The 18,116-nt window shown below is 38.5% G+C and overlaps 1 protein-coding gene across 1 annotated transcript in view; it reads left to right on the top strand.

The window, feature by feature from the left end:
* Positions 1 to 18,116, top strand: part of LOC128561963 (antigen WC1.1-like) — a 137,695-nt gene that overhangs the window by 82,872 nt on the left and 36,707 nt on the right. Inside the window, exons 7-8 of the mRNA XM_053556610.1 lie at positions 13,146 to 13,454; positions 13,548 to 13,865. Of these exons, the coding sequence (XP_053412585.1) occupies positions 13,146 to 13,454; positions 13,548 to 13,865 (627 nt within the window). The remainder of the gene's footprint in view (positions 1 to 13,145; positions 13,455 to 13,547; positions 13,866 to 18,116) is intronic.

Genomic DNA, 18,116 nt, shown 5'->3' with positions numbered 1-18,116 from the left:
TGAGAGGTCCGTGGAGAGTCCCTGACTACTCTGCATAGCTGTGGATTATGTGCTTCACTTACTTTCTTCTTCTAAGTCTCCATTGCTGTTCCTTCCTTCTCTAGTGGAAAATGTGAAATGCTTACATCAAATTAAAAGAGGGTAATAAACAAGTAAATACAATAAGTAAAAACATGAAACTATGAGGCATATCAGGAAGATAATCAGAAGGCATTTTCAAGCATAGGATTGGAGCTTTGGGGAGTCTCTGAACTACAGATAGAAATTTATTATCTGTAGTTCTCCAGAGGACTGGAGAAGGAAGGAACAGCAATCTTCTCAGAATCAAGCTTCTTAATTTTCTTTTTAGATTTACTTTCTATACATCTGTGAATCACTACACAGACTACTTTGTAACAGTGAGCCTGTCAGAGGGAAGAATTAGAATGAGAATGTACTTTCCTTGTTTGAATTCTGTTTTTCTATAATCATAGTGTGCTTGTAAGCATTGTTTTTCATAAGGCTAGTAGGTGTATAGGCACGTGAGATATCATTAAACCAATCAGAGAGGAATTTGTAGAATTGTGTCAAATTGCTAGTCTCCTTTGCAGATTCAGAGGTAACAAGGCACAGCTCTTGGGCTGGAAGGACCAGAGAAGTGTGGATGAAATTCTGAGTCATGGGTTCTTTTTTCTATGATTACTAGAAAAGACTTCTTTCTCCATTTTTGATTTAAAATATCTATATAAACTCAAACTTTGTATCACTTAGACATGTGATAGAAAATCAATGATGGATACAATAAAATAGTAACTTGTATATTTTATAGTAAGATATTACAGGATTTACACATGTATCTGATGGTGTCAGTAAGTTTATACCTGATGGCTCCTATTATATAGGAAATGCGTCAGTGAATTTATTTGATAAGAATGAGAGCAAGATGACAAATGGAATTCTTCAAGAAAGTGCACAAGGCTTATTATAGTTGGGGCATTGGGGTTGGCAATGGGAGCTGTGAAGAGATACTTAAACTGTTGTCTGAGTAGTTTTGAGAGTCCAGGTGAGGTATGGAGAATCCCAGGGCGTACTTTCAGGTGAATTTTGTATGGCTCCTTCCTTCCTTCCATAAGAGAAGAATGAGTTGTAAGAATGACTCTAGTCTGAAGTATGGAGGTCAGAATAGTGGAAGGAGGAGTCCTGGTGATGACATTTTATTAAATAACCTACCTAAGGACACAGTGTATCTATATAATAAAAGTCCAGACAAGGATTTATCGGACTGCAATTTTCATTTTGCCTCGGAGGGATTTATTCATATATATTAATAGCCCTCCTAAGGGGCAGTTTCCCTTTCTTTGTGCTATCCAGGTTTCTCATAAACCTTTGCAGAGGGCTCAAAACTTTATACTTGCCCTTCTCAATACTAAAAGAAAACCCCAACAAAGGCAAGAACATTGATTTATTAAAAAAATCAATGATTTACTTCTCTAGCACCTAGGCAAGTTTCTAGAACATATAAAATTCTGAAAAGATGTTTTTATTTTGAATTAGAAAATGTGAAAGTAGACTCTCAATATTGCTTTCAAATACTTTTCTCCTATCTAAATATCAGTCCTGTGCAGATAGTTTAGTTATGCCTCCTCTGAAGCCTTACTTCTTTCCCTCATTTTCATCATTTCCTGATCATGGGCTTGATTTTTACCTATTTTGGGGCTCCAGTGGCCACTTTTCTTGTCCCTTACTATACCTTTATGGGAAGACCATGTCGACTATTTCTGGGTTTCAAAGGTGAATGAACAGCCAAACAGCAGAGAGCATGTTTGATCTTCTAGGAAGATGCTTTGATATTTGTGGGTCTCTGCGTGGCTACATACCACGTCCAATGGAGATATTCTCAGCATCTTGGGCAACGTAATGCTCTGATGCTAACTGTGTAATGAAAGCCTGCCTATCTTTCAGCCACTGCAAGAGTAGCTGACAAGGAGGCCTTTCCTGGTCATGTGCCAAACACACCCAGGTACCTTTAGTCCTTTTTAGTCCTAATTACGCAGTGCTTTTAGATCACTAGAAAAGAATCATACCTTTCTTAGTATGGGCCTGGGTGCCTTCCTCCTTTTTTGACCAAAGTAACAGTTTGTATATGTGTCTTCTAAATTATCACACAAAAATATGAGCCAAATCACTACAGTACAAGACACAGATTCTGGATTTTAGGGTTACTTTTACTTTTAATTGATGTTTAATTGCTTTTGGTATTCACTACTTTTTGATGGCTACTTTCATGGAAAACAAAACAAAACTGAATACTATGTTTTTCTCTTGAGAAAGGGAATCCCTGCTGAATTTTTTATTACCTAGATTTACTGTTAGATAATAAATTTATATTTGGGTGGTGCCTGTGGCTAAAGGGAGTAGGGCACTGGCCCCATATGCTGGAGGAGGTGGGTTCAAACCCAGCCCCGGCCAAAAAAAAAAAAAAAAAATTGTATTTATAGTTCGAAAACTCCCCAAAGCTCCAAACCCATGCATGAAATCGTCTTCTGATTATCTTCCTGGTATGTCTCATAGTTTCATGTTTTTACTTATTGTATTTACTTGTTTATTACTCTCTTTTAATTTGATGTAAGCATTCCACATTGTATATCAAAACAGCACATTGCAGGCGGCTCTGGTGGCTCAAAGGAGTAGGGTGCCAGCCCCATATACCGGAGGTGGCGGGTTCAAACCCAGCTCCGGCCAAAAACTGCAAAGAAAAAAAACCCAAAACAGCACATTGTACCCCATCTTTATTATGATTTAATAAAGAAATAAAAAAATAAATAAATTCACTAATCAGTAAAAAATATAAAGACTTCACTGTTTTAAAAAACAACAAAACAATAAAAAACAAAATATTTAGGGGGTACGAATATTTTTGGAACATGGACAGCTTTTACATTGCTTAAGTCAGGGCTAGTAGTGTGCCCTTAACACAAATAGTGTTCATTAAACTGGGTAGGTAGGTTTCTACCCCTCTTCTCCTCTCTCTGCCTCTTTTAGATTTCCAGTGGCTTTTACTTTCCCCTCTGTCCATATGTACTCATGAATTAGTTCCAAATTATTACAGAGTACATGTGGTGTTTGTTTTTCAATTCCTGACAGACTTCACTTAGGATAATGGTCTCCATTTCCTTCCAAATTGATGCAAAAGACATTAATTCATTATTTTTTTTGGCTGAATAGTACTTCATGGTACTCAGTACTCCATATACTTAGCACATTTTACTTATCCATGAACACTTAGTTTGATTTCATATTTTTGTGATTGTGAATTGTGCTGGAATAATCATTTGAGTGTAAGTATCTTATAACTTCCTTGGAGTAAATACCTAGTAGTGGGATTGCTCAGTACAATAGTAAGTCTACATTTATTTTTTTGAGGAATCTCTATGTTGTTTTCCACAGAGGTGGTACTAATTTGCATCCCACCAATAGTGTGTAAGTGTTGCTTTCTGCATCTATGCCAGCATCTATTATTATTATTATTATTATTTGACTTAAAAAAATGGCCATCCTCACAGGGGTAAAGTGGCTTTAATTTGCATTTCTCTGATGATTAGCGATGTTGAGCATTTTTTTCATGTTTGTTACACATTTATCTATCTAAATCTTTTGCCCACTTTTTAGTGGGGTCTGGGTGTTTTTCTTGCTAATTTATTGGAATTCTTTATAGATTCGGAATATTATCCCTTTATTGGAAGTAGAATTTGTGAAAAATTTCTCCCATTCTGTAGTTTGTCTATTTACTTTTTTGGTTATTTTCTTTGGTGCAGAAGCTTTTTAATTTAACGAAGTCTTATTTATTTGTTTTGATTGTTGCTGTAATTGCCTTCAGGGTTTTGCTAATAAATTCTTTGCCTACGCCAATGTCTAAAAGAGTTTTTCCTACATTTTTCTCTATAATTTTATGGTTTCATGCCTTTCATTTAAGTCTGTTATTAACCTTGAATTTCTTTTTGTAAGTGGTGAGAGATGGGATCATCTTTAATTTTTCTGATGTACCTATCCAATTTTCTCAGCACATGTATTAGGCTTTTCCTTCCCCAGGGTTTGTTGTTGTCTGCCTTGTCCAACATCAGTTAATTGTAGGTAAATGGTACTATGTCTGGTTCTATGCTCTTTTCCATTGGTTAATGTCCCCATTTTTTCTTTATTCTTTTTTTATTGTTAAATCATAGCTGTGTACATTAGTGCAATCGCCTGTACCCATTCTAAGATGCACCATAGATGTGGCCCCACCCATTACCCTCCCTCCACCAAAACCGCCCCCCTCCCTTCCCCTTCCTTGGCCCTTTCCCCATAGTCTTGTGCTATAGTTGGGTTATAGTCTTGATGTGAAAGCTATAATTTAGCTTCATAGTAGGGCTGAGTACATTGGATACTTTTCTTCCATTCCTGAGATACTTTGCTAAGAAGAATATGTTCCAATCCATCCATGTAAACATGAAAAGAGGTAAAGTCTCCATCTTTCTTTAAGGCTGCATAGTATTCCATGGTATACATGTACCACAATTTGCTAGTCCATTCGTGGTTCAATGGGCACTTGACTTAGCAATTATGAATTGGGCTGCAAAAAACATCTGGTACAGATGTCTTTGTTATATTGTGACTTTTGGTCTTCTGGGTATAAACCTAGTAAAGGAATTGTAGGATCGAATGGCAGGTCTATTTTTAGGTCTCTAAGTATTCTCCAAACATCCTTCCAGAAGGAATGTATTAGTGGGCATTCCTACCAGCAGTGTAGAAGTGTGCCTTTTCCTCCACATCCACGCCAACATTTCTGGTTTTGGGATTTTGTTATGTGGGCTACTCTTACTGGGGTTAGGTGATATCTCAGAATAGTTTTGATTTGCATTTCTCTGATGATTAAGGATGATGAGCTTTTTTCCATGTGTTTGTAGATCTTGCGTCGGTCTTCTTTAGAGAAGTTTCTCTTCAAGTCCCTTGCCCACCCTGAGATGGGGTCACGTGTCCTTTTCTTGTTAATACGTTTGAGTTCTCTGTGGAACCTGGTTATTAGACCTTTATCGGAGGTATAACCTGCAAATATTTTCTCCCATTCTGAGGGATGTCTGCTTTCTTTACTCACTATGTTCTTGGCTGTGCAGAAGCTTTTTAGTTTGATCAGGTCCCAGTAGTGTATTTTTGATACTGCTTCAATTGCCTGGGGAGTCCTCCTCATAAAATATTCACCCAGGCCGATTCCTTCAAGAGTTTTCCCTGCACTTTCTTCAAGTATTTTTTATAGTTTCATGTCTTAAGTTTAAATCTTTTATCCAGTGAGAGTCTATCTTAATTAATGGTGAAAGGAGTGGGTCCAGTTTCAATCTTCTACAGGTTGCCAGCCAGTTTACCCAGCACCATTTGTTAAATAGGGAGTCTTTTCCCCACTGAATGTTTTTAATTGGCTTGTCAAAGATCAAATAACGGTAAGTAGCTGGATCCATCTCTTGGTTCTCTATTCTGTTCCAGACATCTACTTCTCTGCTTTTGTGCCAGTACCATGCTGTTTTGATCACTATTGAGTTATAGTACAGTCTCAGGTCTGGTAGCATGATTCCTCCTGCTTTGTTTTTATTGCTCAGTAATGTCTTGGCTATTTGAGGTTTTTTCCGATTCAATATAAAATGAAGCATTATTTTTCCAAGATCTTTAAAGTATGACAATGGAGCTTTAATAGGAATTGCATTAAAATTATATATTGCTTTGGGCAGTGTGGACATTTTAACAATGTTGATTCTTCCCAGCCATGAGCATGGTATGTTTTTCCATCTGTTAACATCTTCAGCTATTTCTTTTCTTAGAGTTTCATAGTTCTCTTTGTAGAGATCTTTCACGTCCTTTGTTAGGTATACTCCCAAATATTTCAGCTTCTTTGGCACTACTGTGAAAGGAATAGAGTTCTTGACTGTTTGTTCGGCTTGGTTATTATTGGTATATATAAAGGCTACAGATTTATGGGTGTTGTATTTGTAGCCTGAGACATTGCTATATTCCTTGATCACTTCTAAAAGTTTTGTAGTAGAATCCCTAGTGTTTTCCAGATATACGATCATATCATCTGCGAAGAGTGAAAGTTTGATCTCTTCTGACCTTATGTGGATACACTTGATCGCCTTTTCTTCCCTAATTGCAATGGCTAAAACTTCCATTACAATGTTAAAGAGCAATGGAGACAATGGGCAACCTTGCCTGGTTCCTGATCTAAGTGGAAATGATTTCAATTGAACTCCATTCAATACGATATTGGCTGTGGGTTTGCTGTAGATGGCCTCTATTAGTTTAAGAAATGTCCCTTCTATACCAATTTTCTTAAGTGCTCTGATCATGAAGGGATGCTGGATATTATCAAAAGCTTTTTCTGCATCAATTGAAAGAATCGTATGGTCCTTATTTTTAAGTTTGTTTATGTGTTGAATTACATTTATAGATTTACATGTATTGAACGAGACTTGAGACCCTTGGATAAATCCGACTTGGCCATGGTGTATAATTTTTTTGATGTGTTGTTGGATTCTGTTTGTTAGGATCTTAGTGAGTATTTTAGCCTCTATATTCATTAGTGATATTGGTCTATAATTTTCTTTTCTTGTTGGGTCTTTCCCTGGTTTGGGGATCAAGGTGATGTTTGCTTCGTAGAATGTGCTGGGTAATATTCCTTCTTTTTCTATATTTTGGAAGAGATTTAGTAGTATAGGTACTAGTTCTTCTTTAAATGTTTGGGAGAATTCTGACGTAAAGCCATGTGGTCCTGGGCTTTTCTTTTTAGGGAGATTTTGTATAGTTGATGCTATTTCAGAACTTGATACAGGCCTGTTCAACATTTCCACTTCGTTCTGGCTAAGTCTTGGTAGGTGGCGTGCTTCTAGATATTGGTCAATTTCTTTCAGATTTTCATATTTATGAGAGTAGAGTTTCTTGTAGTATTCGTTAAGGATTTTTTGAATTTCTGAGGGGTCTGTTGGTATTTCATCATTACCATTTCTGATTGATGAAATTAGAGATTTTACTCTTTTTTTCCTGGTTAGGTTGGCCAAAGGTTTATCTATTTTATTGATCTTTTCAATAAAAGCTTTTGGATTTATTGATCTGTTGTATAGTTCTTTTATTTTCAATTTCATTTAATTCTGCTCTGATTTTGGTTATTTGTTTTCTTCTGCTGGGTTTGGGGTTGAAGTGTTCTTCTTTCTGCAGTTGCTTGAGATGTTCCATTATGGTATTGACTTACTCTCTTTCCACTTTCTTGAGGAAGGCTTGCAGTGCTATAAATTTCCCTCTTCGGACTGCCTTTGCAGTATCCCAGAGGTTCTGGTATTTCGTGTCTTGATTGTTGTTTTGTTTCAAAAATTCCGTGATTTCCTTCTTAATCTCATCTATAACCCATCTATCCTTCAGCATAAGGTTGTTTAGCTTCCATGTTTTTGTATGGGTATGCAGGTTCCTGTTGTTATTGAGTTCAACTTTTATTCCATGATGGTCTGAGAAGATGCAAGGAATAATTTCTATTTTATTAAATTTGCTGAGGTTAGATTTGTGGCCTAGGATGTGGTCGATTTTGGAGTATGTTCCATGGGCTGATGAGAAGAATGTGTATTCAGTATTTTTGGGATGAAATGTCCTGTAGATGTCTGTTAAGTCCAGATTTTGAATGGTTGAATTGAAATCTAAAATTTCTTTGCTTAGCTTCTTTTTGGAGGATCTATCCAGCACTGCTAAAGGGGTATTAAAATCTCTAACTACTATGGAAGTGGAGGAAATCGAGTTGCTCATGTCTATTAGAGTTTCTCTTATAAATTGAGGTGTGTTGTGGTTGGGTGCATAAATATTTATAATTGAGATCTCATCATATTCAGTATTACCTTTAACAAATATGTGTCCATTAAGTGTCCATCCTTATCCTTAATTATTTTGGTTGGTTTAAATCCTATTGCGTCTGTGAACAGGATTGCAACGCCTGCTTTTTTCTGCTTTCCATTTGCCTGCAATAGGGAAGGGATGACCATCCCTTCACCTTGAGTCTATATCTGTCTTTCAATGTAAGATGCGATTTTTGGATGCAGCAGATATCTGGCTTGAGTTTTTGTATCCAGTCAGCAAACCTGGGCCTCTTTAGAGGACAATTTAAACCATTCACATTAATTGAAAGTATTGATAAGCCTTTTGAGAGACCGGTGGACATTTTTAATCCTTTTGCGACTGTGGAAGTTAGAATTTGATCAAAAATTATTTGGGTGGGTTTACTTTTGTGTTGGAGAATTATGCTGGTCTTTATGGAGATAGGTCTACTAATGTCCTGGAGAGCTGGTTTAGTTGTGGCAAATTTCTTCAACATGTGAATGTTGTTGAAGTATCTAATTTCTCTGTCATAAACGAAGCTCAGTTTAGCTGGGTACAGTATCCTGGGTTGAAAGTTATTTTGTTTTAGGAGATTAAAAGTTGATGACCATCCTCTTCTAGCTTGAAAGGTTTCACCAGAGAGATCTGCAGTTATTCTGATATTTTCCCCCTTGTAGGTAATGGTTTTCTTTCGTCTGGCAGCTTTCAGAATTTTCTCCTTCATATTAACTTTAGTGAAATTGATTATGATGTGTCTGGGGGATGTCTTATTTGGGTTGAGTTGTGCTGGAGTTCTGAAACTGTCTGCTATCTGAATTTTGGAATCTCTTGGCATGTCTGGAAAGTTCTCCTTCATAATCTCATGGAGAAGAGAATCTGTGCCTTGTGAAGCCACTTCATCACTTTCGGAGATCCCTGTAAGACAAATATTGGTTTTCTTCAAATTATCCGAGACCTTTCTGAGAGAGTGGTCTGTTTTTGCTCTCCATTTCTCTTCTTCTTTGAGGGTTTGGAAGCGTTTGAAAGCTTTGTCTTCAATGTCAGAAATCCTTTTTTCTGCTTGCTCCATTCTGTTACTGAGGGATTCTACTGTGTTTCTCAGATCTTTGAGGGATGCAACTTCTTGTCTCAATGTGTCAAGATCTTTGGTCATTTGGTCTTTGAATCTGTTGAATTCTTGAAATAACTTTTGGAATTCTAATTTGATCTTATTTGCTATCCAGATCCTGAATTCAATTTCTGACATCTCAGCTATTTGTTTGCGCATGGGTCTTGTGCTGTTTCTGCCCCATTGATCCTTGGGGGAGTTGATCTACTCTGATTATTCATATTGCCAGAGTTTTTCTGTTGATTTCACCTCATGATTATTTTTCACCATTGCCTCTGGCTGTCCTCAGAGTTGGGGAGGTGTCTCTCCAAGGTTAGACCCCAGCAGGATCACTCTATTGTTGCTGGATCTTTGTAGGGAGTGACCCTGTGTAGTTCCTCTGGGGCTGCTCTAGCTAGGGAGTTCTGGTTGTGGAAGCAGCTCTGGTTTGTGACACACCCGGATCCAGTGACAGGGCTGGGGGTGGTGCGCACGGTTCTGGGAGTGCCAGGTGCCCAGTGACTATGGCACAGAGAGCCCAAGGCTCCAGCAGTCTCTGGCCAGGAGAAGAGCTCTGCGCAGAGGCAGGGAGGGCTCCAAAGGGCACGCAGCTACCAGAGTCCCTGTCTAGATGAACGGGCTAGTGTGGAAGCTGGGAGGACACAGGAGGGACGACGCAGGGTTGTGTGGCTCCTGCAGTTCCTGGTCAGGGAATGTGGAGGCCCGGTGGGTGCAGGTCACTAGTCGGGTATTGCTGCACAGCTCTTATGTAGGTCTGGGCGGCGCCAAGCCCAGGAGTTTGAGGTTGCTATGAGCTGTGATGTCACGGCATTCTACCCAGGGCAATAGCCCAAGGCTCCAGTGTGCCAAAACCATCTCACTCTGCCCCTAAGGATTAAGGCTGTAAGGCAGCTCAGTGCCCGCCTTTAGGCTGCTCAGCCAGTAGGTTACTTTGACCCACCCAATCCTTGCTTTGAGACCCTGAGGGCAGAGCTTTCCAGGGCAGTTCTTTCACAATGGCTTCCTGCGCCTAGCTCAGTGGCTCAGTCTGGGGCCCCAGACAATGCCCAAAGTTCTCCACACTCCTGCTCAAGCTCTCTCCAAGGCAGTTCAACTGAGTGCCAAGTCCAAGAATACCGAAACAGTTCACAGGTAAGGCCTTTCTGGTTTGCAGTCTTACTGCTGCTTTTACTTATGGTTGCTGGGGTGATTAGGTCGATTGAACACATGCAACCACTTGCCAATTTTCCACTGTTTTTGTCCTCTTGTGGTCCAGAAGTCCCTTGCTGGCTCCCTGTATCCTCAAAGGGATGATTATAGGCAGATCCCACCGGCCAGAGAGGCCTCAAGTCTTGTCTCCCCAGACTCGCTGTTCCCAGTTGCAGGGAAGCTGTTACTCGGCCACCATCTTTGGCAAGTCTCTCCATCAATTTTAACACTTAGCTTAGCAGGATATAGAATTCTGTGCTGGAAATTGTTCTGTTTAAGTAGATTAAAGTTAGGTGACCATTATCTTCTTGCTTTCATTAGAGAAGTTTGCAGTGATTCTGATGGATTTGCCCCTGTAGGTCAACTGGCGGTTACTCCTGGCAGCTTGTAGAATCTTTCCTTTTGTCTTGACTTTGGACAGGTTCATCACAATTTGTCTTGGAGAAGGTCCGTTAGAGTTGAGGTGACCTGGGGTCCGATATCCCTCTGAAAGGAATGTGTCAGAATTTTTGGTGATATTTGGGAAATTTTCGTTTATAATATTCTCTACAATGGCTTCCATTCCTCTGGGGCATTCTTCTTCCCCTTCTGAGATTCCTATAACTCGTATGTCGGAACGCTTCATAAAGTCTCATAATTCTGACAGTGAACGTTCTGCTTTCTCTCTCTTCTTTTCTGCCTCTTTTACTATCTGAGTTATCTCAAGAACTTTGTCTTCTACCTCTGAAATTCTTTCTTCTGCATGGTCTAACCTGTTGCTGATACTTTCCATTGCATCTTTAAGTTCCCTAATTGACTGTTTCAGTCCCTTCAGCTCTGCTATATCCTTTTTATATTCTTCATATCGTTCATCTCTTATTTAATTCTGTTTTTGGATTTCCTTTTGGTTATTGTCCACTTTATTAGCAGTTTCCTTCATTGTTTCCATCATTTCTTTCATTGTTTTCAACATGTGTATTCTAAATTCCCTTTCTGTCATTCCTAACATTTCTTTATAGGTGGAGTCATCTGCAGTAGCTACCTCATGGTCCCTTGGTGGGGTTGTTCTGGACTGGTTCTTCATGTTGCCTGGAGTTTTCTACTGATTCTTCCTCATGAGTGATTTCTTTTATCTGTTTCCTTGCCCTAATTTTCCTTTCACTTCCTCTTGCTCTTTAAGTTCTCGTGCCTGTGGACTAAGGGTTAGAGGACCAGAAGGGTGAGAAGGATGAAGAGCAAAAAAGGGATGAAAGAAAGGAGGGCCGAGTGATAAGATAAACAAAGAAAAATAGAGAAAGGAGAGGGTGTGGGTAAAAGCAATATTGACAAAAAGAAGAGAGGCACAGAAAGAGGGAGACAGAGCAATATAGGTGTACAGTAGGGTGCTTTGACACAACCTTAAAAAACCCCCACCTTCTGGTGGTGCCCAGTTTGGGTGGTTCCCTTAAGGTCAGCAGCTCTTTGCTAACCCGATCAGACACAGAACCCCACCTCCACCAAGGTGAGAGGAAAGACAAAAATGCTATAAATCAAACCATAACAAGCAGACAGAAAACTTTATGGGATAAAATTTGGTGAGAAACCAAATAATAGTGGTAGAAACACTAGCAAAAATGAAGTTATTGAAAAAGGCAGCAATGGGAAATTATAATTAAACTAGAAAAATTGAGAAAGAAAAAGGATCTTTATGGAAAACGTTGAAATTAAAAAACAAAACAACATGAACAACATCAAAATAAACAAAAAAAAAACCAAACAAAAGAAAAATAAAAAACAAAAACCAAAAAAAACACAACCAAAAAGAAAGCAGTATGTATATATTTTGAATATTGTCTGGGCAACACGTGGTCTTCTGGGGTATGAGATGTTAATCACAGTTCTGATACAACTGGAGGCTGCTGATTTCTCAAACCCCAGCAGGTAGACACCCTAAATCTCTCTTCAGCCCACTTAAAAGGCACTTTGAACTTGTAAACTTGCTGAGCAGAAGCTTTCCCAGGAAAGTGCTTGTCGCCGGAATCACTGCTGAAGTGGCTATCCACTTACCCAGTGTGCCAAAACCAGTCTCACTCTGCCCCCGAGGGTTAGGGCTGCAAGGCGGCTCAGACCCCACCCTTAGGCTACTTGGTTGCTGGGTTACCAGCTCCCACCCAATTCTAGCTCTGCAACCCTGAGGGTGGAGCTTGCCGGGGCAGATCGCTCACAATGTCTGCCTGTGACCCAGAGCCAAACACTATTAGCTCCGTCTGGCTCAGTGGCTCAGACTGGGGCCCTTGACAATGTCCAAAGTTCGCTGCACTCCCACTCAGGCTCTCCCCAAGGCAATTCAACTGAGTGCCAAGTCCAAAGACACCAAAACAGTTCACAGGTAAGGCCTTTCTGGTTTGCAGTCTCGCTGCTGCTGAACGTACAGTTGCGGGCGGTTTTAGACGGATTGAACACACACCACCACTTGCCGTTTTTCCACTGTTTTAGTCCTCCTCTTGGGGTTCAGAAGTCTCTTGCTGAGAGACTTCCCTGTATCCTCACTGGGGTGATGATAGGCAGATCCCACCAGCCAGAGATGCCTGGAGTCCTATCTCCCCAGACTCACGGTGCCCAGATGCAAGGAAGCTGTTACTCGGCCACCATCTTGCTCTACCTCCAGTGAACATAAATCTTATAAAGAGTGATAGACAGATGATACATATCCTCTTAATACATAGGATAATATATTATTATGAAAGGATATATATGTGCAATTATATGCATACATGTGTGTGTTTATATACATGAATGAAGATACATATATGTATGTACATATATATATTCATTCTTGGGATCCAACTATATTCCTCCTGGATTTTTAATTAGAAACTTACTCATGGAAGATCCACTCTGACATCAACTATAAAATCTTCTCTCATGACCTACCCATGGGAAAAGAAAACTTTCACATCATTCTCCATAATGTTATTTCGTAATGACAAACCAGGATCATGGACATCCACCATGCTAATTTTTTCTCTCTTAGGATTTGTGCATCTGGTTGGTGGGGTTGGACCCTGCTCAGGGCGAGTGGAGGTGAATTCTGGAAGAGGCTGGACTCCAATTTCTGGTGGGAACTTCACATTCCCCACTGCCCAGGTCATCTGTGCAGAATTGGGGTGTGGCAAGCCTGCATCTGTCCTGGAGGACCTGTCCTTAATAAAAGCTAGCAGACAGCTCTGGACTGAAGAGTTCCAGTGCCAGGGCCAGGAATCTAGGCTCTGGTTGTGCCCACGAGCTTCCTGTGCTGGAGGGAGTTGTCTCCACAGTGGGGATGTTCAAATCATCTGTTCAGGTGAGACTTAGGGCAGGACTTAACCTCTCTGCATACTCTGCTGGGGGTGAGAAACACATGAGGTTTTGCTCAATTCCTGTCTTCTCCTTCCAGAGTACACAGAAGTTCGACTAATGAAAAATGGTACCTTCCAGTGTGAGGGACAAGTGGAGATGAATATTTTTGGAGACTGGAGACCACTCTGTGCCTCCCACTGGAGTATGGCCAATGCCAATGTGGTTTGTCATCAGCTTGGCTGTGGAGTCGCCATGTCTACCCCACAAGGAGCATACATTGTGGAAGAAGAGACCAGGATCTGGAAAGACCAATTTCACTGTTCAGGGACTGAGCCCTTCCTATGGCATTGCCCTGTGACTGCCCTGGGTTCTCCAGACTGTAACCATGGAAACACGGCCTCTGTGATCTGCTCAGGTAAGAGACAGCTAACGGCTGACTTGTACTCAGGATGCTTCTTGAGGGAAATGTCCCTGAGTGCAAAGAATGTAAAAATCTGAGCTCAAAAGTGAGACATTCTGTAGTTAAATATACTTCTTCTCATTATTCATGCATTTTCCACTTTAGGGCAAGAGTGTTAAGAGGTAAAATATTTTTTTAAAAAATGATTATTTAATTGTAATTTGGAGAGAATAATTTACAATTAATGAATACATGGCCCATTCAAGGACTCTAACCCAGATCAACAAGTAGAGCATTAGTCAGCCCCAGAAGTCACCTACACACCCCACCAATCACAATGCCTTTGCTTCTTTCTGAAGAATATCACTTTCCAAACTTCTATAACCAACGAATTTTTTCATAAGGCATAGAAAACCATACAGTATGTTCTCTTTTTTGTCTAACTTCTTCAATGTTAAATAATGTTTGAAATTCACCCATGTTGTTGTTTATAGTAGCACTTCATTCATTTTTATTGCTGTAGAGGATTCTGTTGAATGACCTCATGACCATGTATTGATCCATTCACATGATGTGAGAAATTTGAGTTATTTTCAAATCTTGACTATTACTAATAATGCTGCAAATTACTGTGACAATGACTTTTGGTATAAATATGGGTATATTCATTTTGAACTTTAATTTTACTCTTCATGGCATGGTATTCTTTGATGATCTAAGTTCTCAATCTCCATGAAGTACAAGTTATCAACCTTTTCCTATGCACTTAGTGCATCAGATATAAGAAATATGAATAGGATATAAGAAATTAATTTTAAGAGAACTTTGCCTACCTCAATATCATAATAATATTATCTAAGAGTATCTTATAGAAGTTATTTTTATTTTTCTTTTGCATTTAATATTGCAATCCTTGTGGGATTTATATTTGTGTATGTGATAAGATGGGGTTAAGTTTCATATTTTTATATGGATATCCAATTGACCCAGTATTCTTTCCAGAAAAAGCTCTTTTGTCTGCTGAAGTGCCACCTCTGCCACAGTCAGAGTGCAGGAATGTATGAGTCTTTTTCTAAACTCCATCGTTTGTCTATCCTTGCACCAGCATTTTACTTCTTTAATTATTGTGACTTCATAGTAAGTTTGTATAACTGCAGGGAGTTACTTTAAAGTAACTTACATATTTCTGCATAAATTTTATAATCAGCTTATTATTTTTTTTACCCAAACCAAGTATAGTGGTATTTTGATTGAGACGAGATTTGATCTACATATAAGTTTAGAAGTCATTGATTTTGACAATACCAAGTCTTTCAATTCACATACAGGTATGTAGTATATGAGGGCTGTCTGGAAAGTATCCAGCCATGTAATATGAAAATTAAAGAAAAGAATGGCTGCATACTTTTTGGAGAGGCTTTGTATTACTCCATTCATTAAGATTTAATTTCTTTCCGAGGTTTTATACATCTTTAACTTGGCTTTCTCTTGGGCATTTTAATATTTGATGTTATTAATATTTCTTTTGGTGAAGTTTTTCTGGGAATGAGTTCTCTCTCATTTTTTTTCATTTTGGTTAGTTTGATTTTTCTTTTTAACATGATTTGAGAATTACAGAAAAGTTGCAAGAATAGAGTAAGAATTCCCAGATTTCCTGATGTCAGTATTTTGCTATTTTCTCTGACTCTTTGCTTACTTTGTCTCCTTCCTTCTTCTCTGCCACTCTGCTCCATTTTTCCATGAATATGTAAAATATTTCTGAACTAGTTATTTAAACTAGCTTGCAGACACAATGTCTCTTTACCACTAAAATACTTCAAGGAATTTACTCACATAACTGGAATACAGTTACTAAATTCCAGTAATTAACCATGTTGTAATACTATTATGTAGTCCATAAGCCTTATCAGATTTTACCAATAGTCTCAAGTAAAAGATTTAAGGTAATGTGTGCATTCTCCTGTAATGTCCATTTAATCTCTTTTACCACATTCACTGCCATGTGCATTGTATTTAACTTATGCTACTTTTGAGCCTGGGGTCTCTTATAGTATATATAACTCACATGTCACTTGAGCTATCTTGACATAATAAAACACTGTAGGCCCAGGGAAAAATTCTTTTTCTAGTGTAGCAGTCAATGCTATTGATTTATGTGTATCAATAGGGTACTTTTTCAGAGTCTTTCTTTCAATTTCATGGCTTTGACATTTTGTTTTTAAGAATATAGGCCAATTATTATGTAGAATGTCTCTCTGAGCTATGGCAATAACAGGTGAATTAAATAGTGTGGGAACAAAGTAAATTGAAATGGAGTCTGCTCTACGTGAATACAAATTGGCCTTGACTTTCTTTCAAAATAGAAATGAAGAATTGAAAAGAAACCATTAGTGAAACTAATCACAAAATACCAATCCCCCAAAACTGTGTTCAGCTTGAGCTGTTAATAACAGTGGATACAGCTGATAGTACTTACCTCAGGACTTTGTAATCCACATTTGGTCTCTAGGATCCATTAGCTTATCTTGCCAATCACACTGGACTGTTAAACAAGGAAATGGTGTGTACAAATACACCTCCATCTAAAAGATCCTTAAAGAAGGCCTAAATTATTTTTGCCCCCTACGTATCCTATGCCATTTTATAATAAATTAGTCAAATTTGTTTAAATAATTCTAAAGTTCCCACCTAACAGGTGTGATTAAAATAGGATGAAGAGGGTGGCGCCTGTGGCTAAAAGGAATAGGGTGCTGGCCCCATATACCGGAGGTGGTGGGTTCAAACCCAGTCCTGGCCATAAAAAAAAAAAAATAGGATCAAGAGTAGCTTTGTATATCCCTTTTCTACAATGTTTTAAATAAGAGAAGATTTCTCCATTCAGACATTGCATCAGTTTCTGTAAGACATTATGGTAGCAGTGAGGCAAAAACATACATTTCTTTCATTCATAAATTCCTACTTTCAGCCATACTTTCACCTGTAAGTCCTCTACATTTTTAATCAAAAATTTGCACATTTCTACTTGGTTTAATTGTTCTATGGAGTTTTAATATTTTAATAATATTGTCTTATCATTTCATTTATCCTGAAAAATTCTAATCACTTTCCCATGATTCTATGTCACTCACAGTAGTTGCAGAGGATCCATACTGCCATGCTGCCCTCATCTTGTCTACCTAGTAGCAGTTACTCAGGAGTCCAAGCAACAAAAGCCCTTTTGACCATTGCATCAATTATCACCTGGGTCTTTGAATTAAGAAATGTTCAGTATCATCATGTAACCAATCCAAAAATATTTGCCTTTTCAATATTTTAGCATCCTCAGGAAGAGTATTCCAACATATAGACTTATGTTCTTATGTGGACTATGCAGAATTCTTTATATTAATAAGGATAGCCATTCACACCTAACAGGTATAATGCACACATTCTGGGTGAAGGAAACAGAACTTTGACTTGAAATGTGCATAACAAACTATGTACCCAAAGGGTGTGTACCCCTGTAATATTCAGAAGTGAACAAATAAAAGCAAATAAAGTAAAAAAAAAAAAAAAAAAAAAGAATAGCCTTTTCAGGCTGGCTGCTTATTTATTTATTATAATTACTTCTGGAAAGAAGGATATAAATTAGTCAATATTTAGGTCGCCATTTTTTGCCAAAAGTCTCCTAATATGTTTGCCTTCTTGTCAAGGTTAAATTTACATGTTTGGACATGTAGTTTTTTAAGTGTTTCCTAAACTTTGATCATGGTGCCCCATAGTAGAGCCAATCATTGGTGGGGCCTGAGCTTCAAGAATGGTGGGGAGTTTGATGGATTCCTGCCAATCCTCTTCCTCAAATGTCTTGTTTTAAGTAATATGTTCATTATAAAATAACTTTGGGGGGAAAGTATTCTCTGTTCTTGCCACTGAAAGCCAACCAAATGAGCATTTTGTCTTTTTTCCTATTAATTTATATGTAATGAAACTAAATCCATATTGTATTTACTTTTTTAAGGTCTTTTCATTATTAACAGTTTCATGAGCACTTCCCCAAATCAGTAATTACTGCAATATAAGATTATAAAGAATTCTGTGGTATATGCACATTTATTTGGTGGAATTGTTTCTAATTTTTTTTTTTTTTTTTTTTCAGACAGAGTCTCATTCTGTTGCCCTGGGTAAAATGCTGTGGTGTCATCATAGCTCATAGCAATCTCAAACTCTTGGGCTCAAGTGATCCTCTTGCCTCAGCCTCCCAAGTAGCTGGGATTGCAGGCACCCACC

Source organism: Nycticebus coucang, chromosome 12 (genome assembly GCF_027406575.1).
Source record: "Nycticebus coucang isolate mNycCou1 chromosome 12, mNycCou1.pri, whole genome shotgun sequence".
Classification (NCBI taxonomy): domain Eukaryota; kingdom Metazoa; phylum Chordata; class Mammalia; order Primates; family Lorisidae; genus Nycticebus; species Nycticebus coucang.
The sequence above is the reverse complement of the archived record's forward strand: the minus strand, read 5'-3'. Positions and strand labels throughout refer to the sequence as shown.